At 34.7% G+C, this 19,177-nt stretch overlaps 1 protein-coding gene across 1 annotated transcript; it reads right to left on the bottom strand.

Moving 5' to 3' along the window:
- Positions 1–368: 368 nt before the first annotated feature.
- Positions 369–18,050, bottom strand: LOC106464862 (DC-STAMP domain-containing protein 2-like; the record flags this gene model as incomplete). Its single annotated transcript, XM_022392652.1, has 10 exons — positions 17,980–18,050; positions 16,830–17,065; positions 16,086–16,256; positions 15,707–15,808; positions 13,894–14,091; positions 11,510–11,654; positions 7,250–7,572; positions 6,786–6,953; positions 5,912–6,095; positions 369–523 (listed from the first exon to the last, which is right to left on the bottom strand). Coding segments are annotated over exons 1-10 (1,753 nt in total), but the record flags the coding sequence as incomplete, so codon positions are not given.
- Positions 18,051–19,177: the final 1,127 nt, after the last annotated feature.

The following is a 19,177-nucleotide window of genomic DNA, read 5'->3' as shown; positions in this document are numbered from 1 at the left end:
CAATAGGTAATATTTCTGCAATATTTAAATACCTCATGAGCTGTTTAACTATATTCTTATGCCTTTAATCTTTAGTGATATCAAAGCATCTGTAAGTAAACTTTGGTTAACAAATCGATCTTGTGAGTGATATCTCGTCAAAGCATGAGATCTAAAGCAATGCATGCTATGATAAGGTACCATCTAAAATAGTATATTTATAATTTATTATCTAGAAACATGCCTTAATTATGAGCATAAATACACCAGAAGTCTAACAGGACAGTATGCCTTATGTTCAGTAACTAACACTTATATCCCGGTTAATAATACGACTGCTTGTAGATTACTGAAACCTTTTCTTTTGATCATCTGAGTTCTCTACTTACGTCTGGGACTTGAGTCAGAAACGAGTTCCTTTTTATCAGCCTCTGACACATTACTGCTCCTGTCGCTGGCTCCTTTAGAACTCCTTTTTCCATATTGATATTCATAATCGCTTTCAGACGCTGAGCCTTTTCTGCTAGCTTCCTCACTGGAATCCCTAAAACACACACACACAAAAACAAAAAAACGACCGTACTGCTTTCATGTTCATTAAGAAGCGAGGACACTTACAACTAAGAAACGTTCCCATTACGAATATCGTAAATAAAAAGCATAAAACCCATTTTTCGTTGCTTATCTTTCAATTACTTTATTAATTTTTTTTTTGCTAACGAAATTAAGAATACTGTTCATCAGTTTTATGATACTAATTCCAATTAGGGATACAAGATGCATAACTTTTCGAAGAGTTAATGGCTCGTGTACAAAAGTTTGTTTGTTTGTAGTTAAGCAAAAAACTACACAATGGGCTATTTGTGCTGTGCCCACCACGGGTATCGAAACCCGGTTTCTAGCGTTATAAGTCCGAGACTTACCGCTTTGCTACTGGTGGGGTGGGGTGGGGTGGGGGGCAAGTACAAGAGAAAGATCATTAAACACACTGACAAATTCTATAGCAACGACTAATTCCTTTGTTTTGCCTAAAGGAAAAAAAAGTCTTAGTTATTTCTGTAACTTGTGGATGAACTCTATATATTAATATTTAAATTATTTTATTGACTTTTAGCATATCAAACTGAGCTTTATTTGGCTCATGCAAGTGGTTTGCTCACGAGCGTTGGCAAATACCGCTTTTTAACCATTATTACCGAACTTTTAAGCTCACAAGTTACTGGCCAGTCAAAAAATCTGGTTTTCACCTAAGTAGAACTTATCATCCCATTCCGCATTATTTTCGTTTGCACAGATGTGTTTGTTAGGTACTGCAAAATTACTTTATCATACAGTTTAGGGTTACACAACTTCAGGTTCATATACATTAGTCAGAAAAGGGCTGTGAACACATGAAATATAAGTTTACGACGCTTCTAAAATACTAACGTAATCAATATTCTTATATTTGTTTTCACATATAGAGCAAATATTCATGTTTCTAATTACCTATCGATTATTAATTGATCTGTTTTGTGTTATAAATTTCAGTTTATTTCACTAACATGTTTAATTTTAAACAAAACAAAAACAATAACAACATTGATATAAACAGCCATGATTTTTAATTTCATTCTTTAGATATTACACTGAAATAATTCATCGAACATCGTTTGTATTGAAGTATTTGAGAATATAAATCCTAATATTAATACATTGATTGGTGAAAAACAAAAAAGGGCCATAATATTTCTTTATTGGCTTCGTAAGAGATCATTTTTAAACCTATATATTTCAGACTGGAATTTTTCCGAAAATAAACACGAAATATTTCTATCACTTGCCTACTATTATTTTAAGATTTGCTAAATTTATAACACTTATCAGTCTTATAGCGAAGTAATATCACACAAACTATCGAGCAACAGATCATGCTTCGCCGATATAAGGCGTTATATATTCTGTGATAATATATATTTTGTAAATGACTAAAATATAAATAACGTTTAATTGTCGGTTTTAGCACAGAACCATACAATATTCTATATGCGCCCTAATTACCGCGGGGAATCGATTTTAGTTGACCCACCAGGAGACAAATAACCTTTAGATCGAAGTTTTGTGTATTGCATGACCAGCCGACGAGCTCTGGTACTATGCGAAAGGCCTCCTCAGCAGTGGCGCACGAGGTGTGTAATCGAGAAGCTATCATGTTCTTTTTACTGGAAACCCGTATATGGCCAGTAATGACGTTATATACCGCAAGGGAAAAAATAGGCGTATGCTAGGAAGTTTTTCATAACGTTACGTACCTTTCTTCACTTACATCAGAAAGATCTCCATATTCCACAGGATTCATGCATGCTGTACACATGTTGTTTATATCCGTAAAACAGTCCATGCAGTAGATGGCTAGAAAGTGTATAAAATAGATAAAACTGTACGTAAGTCTTAGTTCTATACCTATTACTAGTGCACTACGCGAACATTATATCACAATAGTTATTACTAGGAGCAACTTGATAAGGAACTGTATATCTTAGTTCTATACCTATTACTAGTGCACTACGCGAACATTATATCACAATAGTTATTGCTAGGAGCAACTTGATAAGGAACTGTATATCTTAGTTCTATACCTATTACTAGTGCACTACGCGAACATTATATCACAATAGTTATTGCTAGGAGCAACTTGATAAGCATACAGTTCATTTTATCTTCATCTAACATGCATCTTTTACATGTGACAAAACTAAGTTCGAAAATACTAAATAATTTTGTTTGGACATCATTTTTAAACTTTTATATTTCAGATTAAAAGTTTTCGGAAAACAAGTTTCTAGTTTTATTTTTCATTTACCTAATATTACTTGAAACTTTTATTAGAAAACTTAAACATCTGATATTCAAATAAGTGTTGTAAATATTGGTATTATTTCTTAAGCACATACAAAAATAAACTGGCCCGGCATGGCCAGGTTGTTAAGGCACTCAACTCGCAATCTGAGGGTCGCGGGTTCGAATCCCTGTCACACCAAATATGCTCGCCCTTTCAGCTGTGGGGGCGTTATAATGTGACGTCAATCACACTATTCGTTGGTAAAAGAGTAGCCCAAGAGTTGGCAGTGGGTGGTGATGACTAGCTGCCTTCCCTCTAGGCTTACACTGCTAAATTAGGGACGGCTAGCGCAGATAGCCCTGGTGTAACTTTGCGCGAAATTAAAAAAAACAACAAAACAAAAACTCTAGCCATTTCATAATTGACTGCCATGACCTAGGTTAATTATGTATATATACAAAGACAAATATACTAATACCTTTGCACTTGGGTGTACTACACGATTTGAAATTTCTCACGTCCTCTGGTAGCCCTGGTTCTCCACAAACTAGGCAGTACTTCCTGGATATTCCAAAAAGTTTCAAAATGCGGCCGAATTTAGGATTGCTACAATATGGCGCCAAAAAAATGAAAGAATAGCAAACTTTAAAGTCTACAGTGACAGCCTAGAATTCATACATCTTTGTTTCCAAATCATTAAGCATAGCTTCAAAAAGTGTTTTTTTTTTTTTTGGAATAGAACAAACGACAACATGTGTTTATAATTTACTTGCTTAATAATTTCTGTAGCTATTTCACAATCAAAACTGCGCCAAATATTAACGCTTCACTTCTATATTCTAGAGAATTAAAAAGACATATTCAGTTAATTTACGAAAAATAATCATTAAATTCCTTTTACAGATTTTTGAACCAAATCTTTATAGTGTGTTCTGTATACACGTAAAAGCTTATGAGAAATCTCACTGTACAAGACTCATTCTTTATTATTTCATTCATTATTAGCACATATAAGCATATGCTTCGAGAATCAACTCCAAGAAAATGGGTTAGTATTTTCCCCATAATATTAACAGTCTTTTCGTAATCCAATTTAGTTAGTTGTTTCTCATTTTCTGCCTCCCCCCCCCCTTAGTGGCACGGCGGTATGTCTGCGGACTTACAACGCTAGAAACCGGGTCTCGATACACGTGGTGGGCAGAGCACAGATAGCCCATTGTGTAGCTTTGTGCTTAACTTCAAACAACCGTTCTCATTTTTAATAGCTCAAATAGAATACCCATTCATTTCAAAACAATTGCGGATTAGAGAGTCTGAGGTTCGAGTTGCAGTTGATGTGTCGCACAAGGTACCGTCTAGGTCTAAGTTTCCATTTTTTCTTAATGTTTCTCAGGTTTCATTGATACTACCCCCCCCCCCCCCAAAAAAAAGGATTATTTTTCACTTATAAACTCAATATACAAATTTTAAGTTGGATATGTAGTAATTTGGCAATATATATCAGAAGAAACACAAAAACATCTCCTACATATATGTGCATCAGTGTTTGAATTTCGAAAGGCAAAAATTTTAAAAATCACTTCTATTATTTTCTGTGGAGATAATTTGTCCGTGAACCTTGTCAATTATTGATACATGAAATGAGTAGTTGTTAAACAAAAGTTTAGTAGTATTTATGTTTTTTTTATTTCCTGTGTAACTAGTTCTTGCTCCATATCTGTATCGTTATGAATTTTTTTTCAGTTGGAATTTGACAACCCAATTCAACTGGGATCGAATCAATATGGCAACGAAATCATGAAGTCATCAATTTTAACATTAGTTGCTGAACGTCATTAATCAGTTACTAAGGGTGCTAACATGACAATGCATTTGTATTACTAATAGGGATATTAAATCGTCTAACTCGCGAAAAACATTATCAGTCATTAAAGGAAACTTTGTCATGAATAGTTCATAAAATATTAGAATGTGACTTTTTTTACACTACAAACTACATGCTTGTAATGCAAAAATTAAGCTTTCTACAAGCTGAAGATGTGGGATTTATATGTATTATAATCATCTTAATAGGTTTTTTTTCTCGTCATATTTAGGCCTGACATAGCCTGGTGGTTAGGGCGCTCGACTCACAATCTGCGAGTCGCGGGTTCGAATCTCCATTACCGAACATACTCACCTTTTCGGCCGTGAGGGCGTTATAATGTGACAGTGAATCCCACTATTCGTTTGTAGAAGAGTAGCTCAAGAGTTGGCGGTGAGTGGTGTTGACTAGCTGCATTCCCTCTAGTCTATCAGTGCTAAATTATGGACGGCTAGCGCAGATAGTCCTCGTGTAGCTTTGCGCGAAATTCAAAACGAACAATATAAATCGTCGTAATTAAGTCTACCGAGAACCACACACACATATTTGATTATCTGCTGGCAGTATAAGAACTGAACTCGGTTCACTTAAAATTTTACATTCAAAACTCGCAAAATTACCTTTAGTGGTTTGTATTTACTTGTTACATTCACTTACTGACCTTTCAATCTTCTACACAAATTACCAAAGGATTCTAAGGAACCAGTTCAATGTTTGATCAGTGTCATAGCTAGGAAAAAACAAAAAGTCTGTAAATATCTTAATGATTTGTATTATAAAGAGACGTAAAAAAATCTAAAAATTAATTTAACTTTTTCTTCTCTGAAATTTTATGGAAGCGTTTTCTTACCCCGGCTATGTCTATAGCAGCCAAAATTAGTGTTGTTTGTTTGTTTGTAATTAAGCTACACAATGGGCTATCTGGCATAGCCTGATGGTTAGAACTCTTCACAAAGTGCAATCTGTGGGGTCGCAGGATCGGAACATGTCGCCTTGAGGTCGTTATAAAGTAAGGGTCAATCCCATTATCCGTTGGCGGTGGGTGATATTGACTAGCTACATTCCCATTAGTCTATCACTTCAAAATTATGGACAGTCAACGTGGACAGGCCTCTAGCAGTTTTACTTGAAATTCAACAAAACAAACCAAAATTTGCTTAGAAAAAAGTTTCCCCTTGTCATAACATACCTATCAGCAAGAGCCACAAGGAATTTTTCTTTTTTTCGCTGTTTCGTCTCCCTTGTACTTTTTCCGTACCTGTCTTCTTAAGTATTTAACTAAACCAGCTCGTGACCTAAGGATATGGTTATATAACCATACAGCTCTCTTTTGTTTCATTTCTGGGTAATAAGATTCTGCTATTGAATGACGGAAACGGAGACCATAGGCCTGAAAGACTGCTAAAAGTATACAAAGTCCAAAAAGTGTCCCTATAATAATAATAATAATAACATTATTATACATATACATATATATACACACACACACATATACATATTCTATGAATAATGTCAACAATAATTTTTGCTATAAAACAATATTTGGCCACTGTTGGTTTTTCTTTGTTTATATAATATTAATATCAAAACATATACTATCCAGTGAAAGATTTGATTTTTTATTCTAGAAAATATGATGGAGGAAACCGGTACTCCATAATCATTAACAAATAAAAAAAAATGGAAAACTTATACGACAAAAAATGGCTAATGCGAAATAGATGTTTTGATATCCACAACGTTTCGGACTGGAACGCCCTCCATTTTGTCGTATAAGTTTTTTCCATTTTTTATTTTCGGTTTCATTGTACCACAGCAGTTTTTTTAGCTGATTTTAGTTCATAATCATTATCACTGATGTGAGATGAATTAATTAGAAACCTTATTTCACATTACACGTTATCTATTTGGTACATTTACAAGCATTTCTTTGGTATACGATAGCTAAGATATATGTTCATAATTAATTATAATTTTATAGATTAAAAGTTTATGAGTCCAAGAAAGGATTGTGATAAAAGCTATTTTTGAATGACAACTGTTACTAATATGTACCTGGAATATTTTTTTTCCACACCTCATACAAATACGGATAGTTTTCACCTATCATTGATTACTTACCAATTCTTGAGTACTGTGCAAAATTTGGGTGGTTTGCTTTTGGAAGGCAAACAGTAGTATCTACTTCTGGTGCAACTTCCATCAATGGGTCGAAACTACTCAGCAAATTTCGATACATATCAGCCAGAACGCCACTTCCATCAACATGCATTTTAACATGGGCGGGTACTGAAATTAGAACATTATAAGTGAAACATAATTCCTGTTTTATAATGTAATATTTTTATTAATTACATAGGGTATTTTGATACATGACGAATATTAAGGTTATTTTTTATTTCTATTATTAAAATCGTTTCTATCGATCTACACACGAAAAACGAAACTGATAAAAACCTCTTTACAAATTATTTTAGAAAACCAAAGAGCTATAATTATTTTTTTTTCTCCTAAAACAGTAAATAGGTTTTACTTGGATTAAACTACTTATTTATTGTCATCAGTATCTACTTATAGTTGCTTACCTTCAGATAGTGTTTTTACGGCACCGTGATGGCGCACCATTTCGAGTAACTTCCACATAGTATAGTCAATCGTTATGTAAACAATTATCTGAATTCCGTGACCAATTAATCCGAATACCGCTGATGCTAAATTTCGCTTTTCGTGTGGCAGTAAACGTACAGATAAAGGTTTTATATATCTTTTGGCTTCACTGTTCGTAAGAGGAAAAATAGTTTCTTTGCCATCCATTGAACGTTTTATATTAAGGTCTATTATTAACCAGCTGAGGTAGTAGTTGTCAAAAGATTCAGACTTCCTAAAACGCCATCTGTACAGAAGAGCTCTGTAAAATGTGTTATCAAAGTAACATTAGGCCTTAAAACGCCATCAGTAAAGACTGGCTATGTAAAAGTTACAATAGACCATAAAATGTCACAAGTAATGAATAGATCTGTAAAAGTTATTACCAAAGTTACATTAGGCCTTAAAATGCCACCACAACAGAATAGACCCGTACAAGTTATAACAAACCCTAAAACGCCACAAGTACAGAAAAGAGCTATAAAAGGTACAAGCAAAGTTATATTAAGCCTTAAAATGCGCTCAATACAGAATAGATCTGTAAGTTAGTAACAAAGTTAGAATAGATTCTCAACGCCACCAACAGTGAACAGATCATTAAAAGCCATTACTAAAGCCACATTAGACCCTAAAACAGCATAAGTACCGAAAAGGTTTACAAATCGTATTACCTAAGTTCAATTATGTCATAAAATACCATCAGTAACTAACAGATCTGTAAAAGTTATTACAGTGTTACATTAAACCCTAAAACACCACAAGTACAGAACATATCCCTAACAGTTACTACCAAAGTTAAATTAGGCATTTTTAATGGATTTCATTGTTTTAGATCTAATATCAAAGGGACTCATTTATAATTTAATTGTGTTACTAATTATAATAAATTTGAAGCTACTTTTGTTCTCTTTGATGCTACTGCTTTTAGTAATATTTAAATTGAAAGAAGGAGATGAGTATTATACTGTTGCTTTTTCTGAGGAGTTAAAAAAAACAATCTCAAATTTAAATGAAGGTGATTTTTATCAATTATGAAATCCGTAACAAAGTACTGACACACACACATATATATATCAGGCAGGCAGTATTACTGCTTATGTAAAGATGGCTCGGATTGTTCATCGAAATGGCATTTTAAATATCTCTTCAATATGTCATCAGAACTTTACAATACTATACAGTGTTTCCCTTTATAAAAATATCTATGCAGTGACTGAGTCACAAGTTTTGGGAATGTCTATAAATATAGCAAAAAGTTTGAATTTCTTGTTTTTTATTCTTCTGCTTCTTTTTTATTACATGATAACTCAAAAACCAAAACAATGGTGTCAACTAATTTCACTGAGGTGACATAGTTTCAAACTGAATATCCGCTTTTATATGTATTATTAAGTAGTAGTAATTTAAAAAATCATAATTTAATTTAAACGATTTTATCATTACCCCTTGAAGTTAGCTTTTTCACAGAACTTTGGTGTTCCTTTAAAAAAGTTTAAGTACAGGATAAAACAGGAATTACCGGGCAATAATAGATAAAACAATAAATATTACAATCGAAACATCATTGTATTTATAACCAAGTATTTATAACTTGGTTATAATTACAACCTTCCTGTATCTATTGAAACACTGCAATAAAACACAACAATAAGCAAACAAGTTCAAAAAAGGAAGTAAATGTGGGGATAGCCAATATCAATCCTTCAAAAACAATGCAAGAAAAATAGTATGGATGACATTTGTACCATTCCTACATAATAGCACAGGCAAGAATTAACATACAGCAATATATATAACTGGACACAGGAAAGAGCCTAATGTGTCTTTGCTCTGAAACAAACAAACAATAAAGGATACAAGTCTCAATCGGCCTGTAACATTCTCTAATTACTGCGTATTTACTAGTTTTACAACACTGGTCCAACTTGCAAAGGAAATGATTCGTATAGTGATCAACATTTTATCATGCTGCAATGCCATTAGTTTTTGTTATGTTGAATGTAATAAAAGTGAAATAAAATAATGAGCAAAATATTATTATTTTTTCGTTGCATAATGCCTCCTTTTCCACACATAGTTTACTTGAAGTATTTATTAAATTAAAACGAAATAATGCTATTATTTTACCAAAATGTGTCTAGGGGTCACTTTGTTTATTGCGAAGAGACGTCAATGGCTAGGATTATGAAGAAATAAAAAGAAGTGGTGTGTACTTTAAATAGTTTGTTTATTTTAAAAGCAAAGCCACATGGGGTTATCTGCTGTGTCCACCGCGGGGAATCGAACCCCGGAATTTAGCGTAAGTCCGTAAACTTACCGCTTTCCCACCGGGGGGACACTTTATACAATATTTGTACCCGAAAAAAAAATTATTTTAAAACTGCAACAAGTTCCTCCAACATCTTAGATTTAGTTTCGTCTATGTATAACATACACATAACGTTCTGGGTCTTTCTTACTAACTTACTTGAATAACAACCAGAACGAAAGCAATACGAGGAAAATATCAATACATTTTATAATTGTTCTGATCCAACACAGGCGACCATGTATTTCATTCACGACTTCCTTTCGAGTGTTTTCTTCAGTGTCTGTTTGTAGTACAGTGTAATTCATATGGTGATAGAGTGTGACGTTAACGTAGAACATCTCCAACATTTCGTTAAGGAAGGCACGGATAGCTTAAAAAATATTATAGGTCTTCGTTTTAAAGAAAATTTTCCATTCTACACAAGAACAAACAGTTCATAAACGAGATAGTACTTAACATTTCTAATGATTTCATGGGCTTAGTAAATGTTAAATATTCTTTAATGTTGGCTGGAGACGGCTTGAATGGGTAATGATGATGACAAAACCGTGTCGAAACGTTGTACATTTGCTGTTGTATTAAAGTTTTTCTTCATTACCCATTCAAGCCGTCTCCAGCCATTATTAGTCTCAAAGTGGGTTCCTCGTCATCGAATTCTTTAATGTTATCCGACTATCTGTTCGGAAAGAAATGGACAACGTTATTTTGTTAAACTTTGCAGTACAGCATTCACGAATAATTATCAGCAGTTGAAAATCAACTCAAACAGTTTTTATTGTCATGTTTTGTTTTTCACTCCAATGACTAGTGTTATCCCTCAAAATGGCAACCGTGCAAGAAAAGGCTCAATGCGATGGATTGGTCGGGGTAGACCAATTCCGTGGCCTTTGTCAGACATCACTCCACTAAACTTCTTTCTTTAGGGGTATGTTAAGGACATCACGTATCGCACACCTATAGCAAACACCATGGAGCTAAAGGCTAGGTTAACGGATTCCATTGCCACTGTAACTGTGGGCATGTTACAGTGAACGTGGAATGAAATTGAATATCGGTTAGACGTGCTGAGAGCCACTAATGGCGCAAACGTAGAAGTCTACTGACGTATCAATAAAAACTCTGTGAGATGAGCTACAATATGCTGAAACCGCATGTTATATTTCTTTAATTATTAAATTTTAAAATAGGAAAGATAATTTTGGGCCACCCTGTACAATACGTGTTTTCAATTATTATATCCAACATATCAACCGTTAGGCTATTCACTTCTACGAAGGTTGACTACGTTTTCTAACTTTTTCTTTGGCCGCACTTCTACTTCCCGTGACTTTCTCGTCTGCTCTGTCTGTCTGCTTTTTTTCCGATCGTCTCACACTATTTATATGTTTATCACTTAATCGTCTGCCTGTCTTCTAGAAATCTCTATATTCTCAACGTTAGTGTATTGCACGCGACATTCGATAGTCTCAACATCAATGAATTATTTTCAACAATCGTTTCCTTTTAACCCTCTTATTATAAAATACACTAAACAATCAAAGATATTAACTCACAAAACAAATTAATTAATACTACCTACCCTAAACATTCTTTTATATCATGACATTCTTGGCTCATTCAAGCATGAGAGTTTCTAAAAGCTCCCCAATCGCATTTTTGTAGATCTCACGATTCGTTCAATTTATTATTATTATTATTATGTGAGAATCAAGAATCTATATGCAAAATTTCGAGTAGTTTTGACAAATATTGTGGGTGGAATTCAAAAGTCGAGTACAACATACATTTGATAAGTGATATTATCAAGGTATACGAATATCTACATATTAACATTAAATACACGAATATTTCAATCATACCGTTTTATATATATATATTTCCCACAAACCGGAAAGTCATGCATTTTAAATCTCGAATCCAGTATAACATTTCTTTTGTCGTGAAATAATACTTACGGCCTGCCCAGCGTTTCAGCAAATTTGATGACAACCTTTTCGAGATTGCTTTTGGAATTAGACATAGGACTTTTATAACTAAAGAAAAAAAAAGAGATACATTTATAAATGTTAATAAAACGTTTATATTGTGATAGTCTCAAAGCTGAACATATATCTCTTTGTATATTTAGAATGATAAAAATCTCGAATATATTTGGAAAAATAAAACAAAACATGGTGACCTGACCATAATTATAAGCAAAACATTAACATAATAAATATCTGTAAACAATCACTGTCTGTCATAAAATCTTTCTATTATCATATTAAATTATAACTGGACCTCTTCCATAACATATAAAGGTTGAGACGATAGAAGCATTTTGTGACCTTGAACTCTAACCTAGTGATTGCACCCGCTATCAGATAGACGTTCAAGTTTATAGTAATGTCTGTAGAATCTTACTAACAGAATACTAACTTCAAAATCTGAGACCGAAGAAAGATTTAATTGGGCGAAACAGGTGAATGGTACATAGAATATTTCATTTCTAAAAATCAGAAGTCAGGTGATTAAGGCGCTCGAATTGCAGTCTGCGGCCGAATATGCTGACCCTTAAAGTTGTGGGGGCGTTGTAATGTGATGGTCACTCCTACTTTTTTTTCTTTGGTAAAAAAAAAACTTTCCCAAGAGTTGGCGGTGGGTGGTGTTGACTGGCTGCTTTCCCTCTAGTCCATCACTTCTAAATTAGGGAAAGTTAATGTAGCTAGCATTCGAGTATCTTTGCGCGAAATCCCGAAGACAAACTAAATAAATCAGAAGATTGTCATGAATCTTATAAGCTGAAATTATTATCTTTCAAGTTCATTTTTATGTATTTTCAAATTCGCAATAACATTTCAAAACATTTCCAGACTCAAGAACGTCATATAAGTTTTGAGACATCTGGAAGTAATATACAATTATTCTGTTGGAAAACAAAGATATATATAGTTCTAGCCACCAGGTGTCTCTTCTCTCGAACCAAACTGGATAAAAACTCAGATTCCACGTCCAGCACTGTCAGACACACTTCACAAAGTTGTGATCAAAGTGTGTGTGTGCTATCGATTTCAAAATTATCGACTCTGCTAAGTGATAGAGAAAAAAAATCTTTGAATTAAATAATGCTTGCTGGTCATCGATTAAAACCTACTTTGAATACGTGAGCGCGTTGAAACTATAGGTCAGATCACAGTGACGAAATGTTTGATCTTTAAATGTTAAATGAATTATAAACGTTACTTTTTTGTTTATTATCGCTGTATCTATAATAATAAAAGGGCGTGTATATGTGTGTGTGACTGTCATAACTCTATGAGGAAAGAACCTAGAAATCTGAAATTTTGCACTCTTACTAAGTGGATCATCAGGGTGTGCACCTGGGTATTATTACTTATTCACGCGCGTATACATCTTTTTAAGGCAAGGTTGCGAAAAACAACAGAGAAAAGAAATGGTTCCTTATATTACAAAGTAGCGAAAGTACCCGGCTTCGCTTGGGTTATTAGGTTGATAGTGTGTGTTTTCTGAACCCATTTTAGCATAAAAGTATAGCCTATATATTTTTGTTGCTAAGCAACATGACATAAAAGCAGCTGTTGGAACATATTGTTACCAAAATGCACTGACTTTTATATATATTAGAAGTTGTTATATATAAGGAACCACTTCCTTTCTATGTGGTTTTTTTGCTAGCTTGCCTCATAAAGAGATGCGCACGCGCACGCACATAGATGAGTAATAATACCAAGTTGCACACTCCCAGGGTCCATTTAGTATGGGTGCAAAATTCAGGTTTCTAGGTTCTTTCCTATTGGAAACCTAGAAACTTGAAATTTTGCACTCTGGGGGTGTGTACCTGGGTATTACTTATCTTATCTATGTGTGTGCGCGCATGCGCATCTTTTTAATGAGGCAAGCTAGCAAAAAAACACATAGAAAATAAGTGGTTCCTTATATAACAACTTCTAATATATAGTGTGTTTTGGTAACAATGCATTCCAACAATGGCTTTTATGTCATGTTGCTTAGTAAGAAAAGTATATACAGCGTCATATATAAGTTATACTTTTATGCTAAAATGGGTTCAGAATATACACACTATCAACCTAATAACCCGAGCGAAGCCAGGCACTTTCGCTAGTATCAAATATTTTAAAGCATTGATTGTAGGAAATTTTTATCCACAAAGTGCAGTAAACGACTCAATCATTATATACATTTAGCGGCGTAACTTTATACGAACATTTAAATATATATATATATAAGTACATCAGTTGCTGAGAAACCTACTTTTTGCAATTTCACAGACCCAAGATACAATGGTGACGATGAAGCACAAAAACTCCAGGATCCAAGGAAGAATGTCTTGACAGCTGGTAACAGCGTCATCAAATGCTTTTTTACACTTTCTATATGGTCCTCCCATTTTCTCGTTACAGGAGTTAACAAGCTCATTTAACCATACTGCTATACGCTTAAGTGCTCCAACTGAGAACAATCAAAGGAGATAAAATATGAATAAATAACTTGTAAGATCAAACTATATAATAAAGAACAACTTAAGCACGTACAAAGGAATATTTTACAAACAGACATGGTAGGTATACTATTTAAAAAACAAAATTCTTAATAGTACATGTTTAATACATATTGAAATGTAATGAAGTTAGGAATGAAACAGAAAAACAAACAAAAACTTCCAATAATATAATACAAAATAATAATGTTTTCGGGATCATACATATTAGTAAAATTTTGTCATTTTATATATATATATATATACACTATCGTACCAAAAGTCATGGGATACAGGTAGTTATGAATAAAACATGGCCTTATTCCAAGAAATGAATAGTGTGTTGGCCCGCCTTTGGCTTTAATGACTGCTTCAGTGCGTCAAGGAAGACTGTCTACTAATTTGTCGTAGAAAGCTGGTGGTACTGTGCTCCACTCCTCTTTAAAGCGCCAGTAAGCTCCATTACTGAAGAGGACCGTCTTGGGATTGCACTAAATCTGCATTCCAGTTCATCCCAAAGGTGTTCTATCAGATCACTGCAATGTTCCGATGTTATTCTCTTAAAACCATGCGTTCACAATCCTTGCTTTGTGACATGGAGCGTTATCATGTTGGAAGGTGTAAGGGCTGGTACCATAAAATTGCCACAATGTAGGACTCAGCATTCATGGATCCATGCACTGTGACAAGTTGATCTAGTCCATACCACGAGAAGCACCTCCAGACCATGATACTGTTACCTCCAAACTTCACTGTTGGGACAACACACTCAGGTAATAAGCGTCTTCCAGGCATCCTCCATACCCAAACACGTCCACCAGACTGGAAGAACGTTTAGCGTGACTCGTCGCTCCACAGGACCAATTTTCATTGATCCACGGTCCAGGCTCGGTGGGCATTTGTTTTTGTTATCAATGGCTTGTGGGCTGCAGCTCTTCCGTGAAAATTCATGGCATGCAACTCTCGACGTGTCGTGGAAACATTTATAGAATTGCCTGTGGCTGCTCGCATCTCCAAACACAGATTCTCTAGGGTCTGACGGCGAGATGAGGTAACCAGCTTTCTAAAGGTGCGTCGGCTCCTGTCAGTTAGTATTTTACGCCTACCTGGTCGTTTCTTGGGCTCATTGTCACCCGTGGACTTCCATTTCTTCAGCACTTTGCCAATTGTCGACTTGGGAATGTTTAATTGTTGCGCAATAGCTCGTACAGAAAATTTTCCCAAATGACATCCAACTATCTTTCCCCTCTGAAACTCTGTTACCTCTTTTTTGTGTACTCATCGTTCAGCGTACAAGTTCGAAATGGCTTCCGACGACCCACTGATCCCCTCTATAGACCAAACTATTTGCACATTTCTTCGTCACACCCATTTTCCTGCAATCAGTGGTGTGTCCCATGACTTTTGGTAGGATAGTGTATATAGTTCTGAATATTAGATTAAATACTTTCCATTCGAGAGATTTACGCCTGAGGTTGATTCTTAAAACTATAACCATTTTATCCATTTATAGGACTTTTTAAATTAATGCCTTGTTAATTTACAATGTTCCTTTTTTTTTAATATGGGAATGCTACGAATACTTACTAATTTCATCAAAGAGATCTTTAATGGCAACAAACGCTTTTCTCATTTGGGAACTAAAGTCAACCAAGGCCTGAATTACACTTCGTATGACTTTCACTACCCCTGCAATAATTAAAGTGTGTAGTCTAAATAAAATAAATATATTTTTTCAGTATATAACCAATCACATTACATAATATTGTTTTTAGACATATAACAATCACAACACTAAGATGTATTCACTGACATAACCGGTGGAAATGTAACACTCTTCACCAACGATACTCTCTGATTATCAGTATATAAACGATACCAATGACATCACGTGACATTGTTTTGAGACGTTACAATCACAACACTAAGATGTATTCATTGGCATAATGTAACCATGACGACTTACCAGACAGCGGAGATGTGATATCTTGCAGCAACGATCTAGTCTCATTAGAAATTCTTTCCTGCCCACATGCAATACTTTCTGTCAGAACGTCAATGTTTAGAATGGCATTTTTCATGGGTCCACTCAACAGCAGTAAGTAAATATAAGCTATAACTGCGTTTCTTCCTTGCTCTGCTCAGGGTTGTAACAAATATATGTGCTTTCAATATGTGTCAAGAAATACATTGTACGAGTACAAAGTTCTTATTTATACATGAAATATTTTACATAGTTATTCTTATGTAGAACATATTGTAATGATACCATTCACAAATAGTTTATCTTTTTTAAACTAATATTTATACAGCACACTCGGGGGCTTTTTTTCAGCCTTTTTCCTGAGAAGAATCCTATCACCTAACATGAGAACGTTATAAATGTCAAAATCAATCCCACTATTCGACCATAATAGCCCAACAGCTGGCGGTGAGTGGTGTTGACTATTACTTTTAAATTAAGGACGACCATGATTGTACAAAAATGTCTAAAGTGATCTATTTTTATGGGGACCCAGCCTTTTCATAAAGATTTCGTGTAGAAGTTTTCAAAAGGCCTTGGGGGATAAGATCCTATGCATGGAAGGAAAACCATACATAGTTTTAAGAAATTGCTATATTTCTAATATAAAATAAGCAGCAAAAAAAAAAAGAAAAAAAAAAAGAAGCAAACAAGTTAAAAAGACGCATAGAATTTTATCCAACTTACTTGAAAATAATTCGGGTAGCATCAAAAACAGAACACATCGCACGTGAATGTGAAAAGCCAATCCAAGTGAGAGGAAAAATCCCATAACTATGCAGATTGGTGTAGCAATCGGCGGTGAGATATCAAGTTGGAACACCAGGAAATCTTGTATCAGGAATACGATGATTACGCCAGCTATAAACCCTAGCAGGCTTTTTATCATGGTGTTCGCGAACGTATCTGGTGTGAATAATTGTCTGTGTAATATAAAGTTAAATGTTGAAGAAATAAAATAAAGTTTAACCAAATAATTTACAGGTAACTTAACTGCTGTTTATAACTGAAGTAGGTTATAGTAATCTTATTTTTACAGCTATGAAAGATTGGGAAGTATACTAAAGTTACCACTACAAAAAAAAAAAAAAGATTCAAAGAAATCTTAATTTCTACTTTCAGATGTAAAAAAAAACCACAACCGCTTCTGGAAATACCTGATGATATTGCCCTTTTTCCGTTTTCTTTTTTTCTCCCATTTCCGTTCTTCCACGCAACATGGACAAAAAGCCTTGCAACAAAATTCCCTCACTAATTTATTAACGAACATCCAGAAACGCTCTAACAACGAATATACCGGCTTTTCACCTCTGGATATCCTCCACGCATTTAGCTTTTCACGTTCTAACTGTTTAATGGCTCTTTTCAGTCTATATGAATCCAACCACAACTGGAAAGCTCGCCCAGTTGAAAAAAACAGACTTATCATCTTCTTAAGTTAACCTGTAACATATTATATACACCAGTTAAACGGAATATGATAAGATACTAATATGTGTTTTCAAGTTCAAAGTTTCTCCGTTTTTTAAACTGAAATTTCGCATTTTAAACATAAATTTCTAAATAGTATTTTACTCATACAGCGTCTACTTAAATTTAGCGAATAGATTGAGTATGTTATATTGAAACGAATTTTAATACGTAATTCAGCAAGTCACGCGACCATCAAAGATGATATAAATAAGCTGTGGAACGGCATGTATCAGAACTATATTTTGACATTGTTTGGTATTTAATAGGTAGTGTATGCTAAAAATTAATCGTTCTTGGGAAAGATATGCAATAGAGTTTTCCGACCCATAATGTCCATACATTCGGATCATATAGATGGGTTTACATCTGAGGCTTAGAATTTCCAAGACGAGGATAGCCATAATGTCGTTGGTTAACAAAGGATTGTCGCACCATAACTTATAAGCATAAAATATATGGAAGTACTGTGGTTCTTCTCCCCTGGCAAAGCTCAACCCCTGGAGAAAAGCAACCCAGTGAAAGTTTAATACTTGTTTTACGCTTCAATTCATTTTAATTTGGGGGCAAATGAAAAAATAAACTATCAGTTTTTAAAGTATTTAGCAATTGTATAGGACCAAGATGTAACCGTAATCTTGGTCTCCCGCAGGAAATAGTAAAATTCGGCACATATGGCAGGACCATCCAGAAAGACACCTGCAACCAGATGTACCTCAGCCGTGCGGCTTCTTGTAATATGTGAAAGAGGTAAAAGACGGTCACGTGCCCTAGACAATAGTATGAGCATAATTGAGAAGGGGGGTCTTCATCTGGAAAAATGTTCAATCGTAGCATACTTCAAGCATTTTCAGAATGAAACAGGTATTCATGCTATCATAGAAAGCCATGCCGGTAAAGTCGCCGGATGCAGTGCTTGTGGATTTCTGTGCGAGTGAAGTCTTAAACGGTTGAGGAGAAACGTCTTCATACTACAATAGATAGATTATGGAAGGAAGCAGGAAGAAGAAGTCTCCTTAGGAAATTACAGCCTTATGACACAGTCTTTTGCAATGGAAACTGCGCCGCAGGGTCATTGTCAAGATGCACGTTCGTCAGGTAGAGAACTACCGGACGTGACTGCATGAACAGTAACAATGTAATGGCTCGGCAAGGCTAGTTGGTTAGGGCGCTCGACTCGCAATCTGCGGGTTCGAATCCCCGTCCCACCAAACATGCTTGCCCTTTCAGCCGTGGGGGTGTTATTATGTGACGATCAATCCCACTATTCGTTGGTAAAAGAGTACCTCAAGAGTTGGCGATGGGTGGTAATGACTCCCCTTTAGTCTATCACTACTAAATAAGGGACGTTTAGAGCAGATAGCCATCGATTAGCTTTGCACGAAGCTCAACAAAATAACCAGCAAGAAGTATAAATTTGAAGAATAAGCTATTTTAATTTTTCAAACTGTGATCTTTTTTATTTTTAGTTGAACCGTTGAGGTTGATCAAACCTGAACTTTTATTACTTTTAACACTGACATTATAAATATTTATGGGCCTGGACTGTGAACCCAAGGATTTAT

Source organism: Limulus polyphemus, unplaced genomic scaffold, assembly GCF_000517525.1.
Source record: "Limulus polyphemus unplaced genomic scaffold, Limulus_polyphemus-2.1.2 Scaffold1762, whole genome shotgun sequence".
Lineage (NCBI taxonomy): Eukaryota > Metazoa > Arthropoda > Merostomata > Xiphosura > Limulidae > Limulus > Limulus polyphemus.
This window is presented reverse-complemented; position numbering and strand designations above follow the sequence as displayed.